The sequence below is a fragment of the Manacus vitellinus genome, unplaced genomic scaffold (assembly GCF_001715985.3).
Source record: "Manacus vitellinus isolate BGI_N305 unplaced genomic scaffold, ASM171598v3 scaffold_10_pilon, whole genome shotgun sequence".
Classification (NCBI taxonomy): domain Eukaryota; kingdom Metazoa; phylum Chordata; class Aves; order Passeriformes; family Pipridae; genus Manacus; species Manacus vitellinus.
In genome coordinates this window covers 695319-696934 of record NW_021938838.1, presented here as the reverse complement: position 1 = coordinate 696934, position 1616 = coordinate 695319, and the positions used below count along the sequence as shown (strand labels likewise).

General features: G+C 64.8%; 1 protein-coding gene across 1 annotated transcript in view; it reads left to right on the top strand.

Annotated features, from left to right (window-relative positions):
- Window positions 1-671: 671 nt before the first annotated feature.
- The window catches only part of SLC38A8 (solute carrier family 38 member 8), a 1554-nt gene continuing 609 nt past the window's right edge, over window positions 672-1616 (top strand). The window contains exons 1-4 of the mRNA XM_029965479.1: window positions 672-827; window positions 1092-1206; window positions 1320-1467; window positions 1552-1611. Of these exons, the coding sequence (XP_029821339.1) occupies window positions 672-827; window positions 1092-1206; window positions 1320-1467; window positions 1552-1611 (479 nt within the window). The remainder of the gene's footprint in view (window positions 828-1091; window positions 1207-1319; window positions 1468-1551; window positions 1612-1616) is intronic.

The window sequence follows — 1616 nt, the reverse complement described above, 5'->3', positions numbered from 1 at the left end:
CCCACTGCCCCCACAGTGTGCGACTCCCTGTACCCCAATGGGACGCTGAGCGGGGCCCCCCAGCCGCCCCCCTGGTACGTGGACCAGCGCTTCACCCTCTCTGCTCTCTGTGTCCTCGTCATCTTCCCGCTCTCTGTCCCCAGGGAGATTGGCTTCCAGAAGTACTCCAGGTACTGCCTGGGCTATCCCTGGGGTGGCTCACCCCTGGGTACCCTGTACCCCAGGTTTCCTCCCGGGAACCTGCAGGGCCACGGGACCCCCCTCCCTTTCTCCCAGCTGTGTGCTGACCCTCTGCCATGTCCTGGCAGCATCCTGGGCACACTGGCTGCCTGCTACCTCACTCTGGTCATCATCCTGAAATACTACCTGCAGGCAGAGAGCCTGAGCTTGACCAGCCCCCCTCAGCCCTCCAGGTAAGGGGGTCTGCGCCGTGTCTCTCCTGCCCTGACCTCCATGACATCAACAGTGGTGTGGGGCAGGGCTGGAGGTGGGGCAGGGCTGGAGGTGGGGCAGGGCTGGAGGTGGGGCAGGGGTGGTCCTGGGCCCTGTGTGTGTGGGGCAGAGGGAGCTGGGGACAGCACACAGTAGTGGTAGGTGAATGGCAGCTCCCAGTCCCATCTTTCACCCCAGCAATTCCCCTTTCTCCCAAAATCACTGTGGAGGAGGTTCCCATGGTGGCATCCAGGCTGCACAATTTATGCACCGAGGTTCCCTCTGCTTTTGTGAGCCTCACACCCTCTGCTCTGTGCTTCCTCCCTACGTGCCACAGGTCCTCCTCCTGGGCCTCTGTCTTCAGTGTCATTCCCACCATCTGCTTTGGCTTCCAGGTAGGTCACCCTGGCCCCCGGTCCCAGCTGCCAGGGCAGTGCTGGCAGCCTCCCACAGCATCCCAGACTGGGGACGCCATCCCTTGAAGGGGAGGCTGCAGGGAAGGGGACCTGTGGCTGTCCCCAGAGGTGGCTGCAGGGCAGGATGCAAGTCCCTGGGGATGGGACAGAGCAGGGCAGGGCACCTGTAGGTGACAGGGAGGATGCTGGGGGTGGGGGTTGTCCCTGCATGGGGCCCCAGCACCATTCCCCCTTGCCTTGCAGTGCCACGAGGCGTGTGTGGCCATCTACAGCAGCATGAGCAACCGGAGCTTCTCCCACTGGGTCACTGTCTCTGTACTGTCCATGCTCGTCTGCCTGCTCATCTACTCCCTCACGGGTAACCCAGCACCAAACCCTTCACCCCTCCTTGCCCCGGGGTGCCCTCCCCATGGCTCACCCCTTCCCTTGAGCTCCCCCCTCCTCCTCAGGCTCCCCCCTCGCTGTCAGCAGGGCTCTATGGCTACCTGACCTTCGGCGAGGCCGTGGCCTCCGATGTCCTGATGTCCTACCCCGGGAACGACCCGCTCGTCGTCGTCGCCCGCCTGCTCTTCGGCGTCTCCATCGTCACCATCTACCCCATCGTGGTGCTACTGGGCAGGTGAGGGGGTGGTGACGGGCTGGGTGCCCCCCCAACCGGTGCAGCTCCCCTGGGTGCCACAAGCGCCCTGATCCCCTCTTGCAGGTCGGTGGTGAAGGATTTGTGGGCAGCCCCCAAGCGCGGGGCCGCGGCGGTGTCTGAGGCGCGGG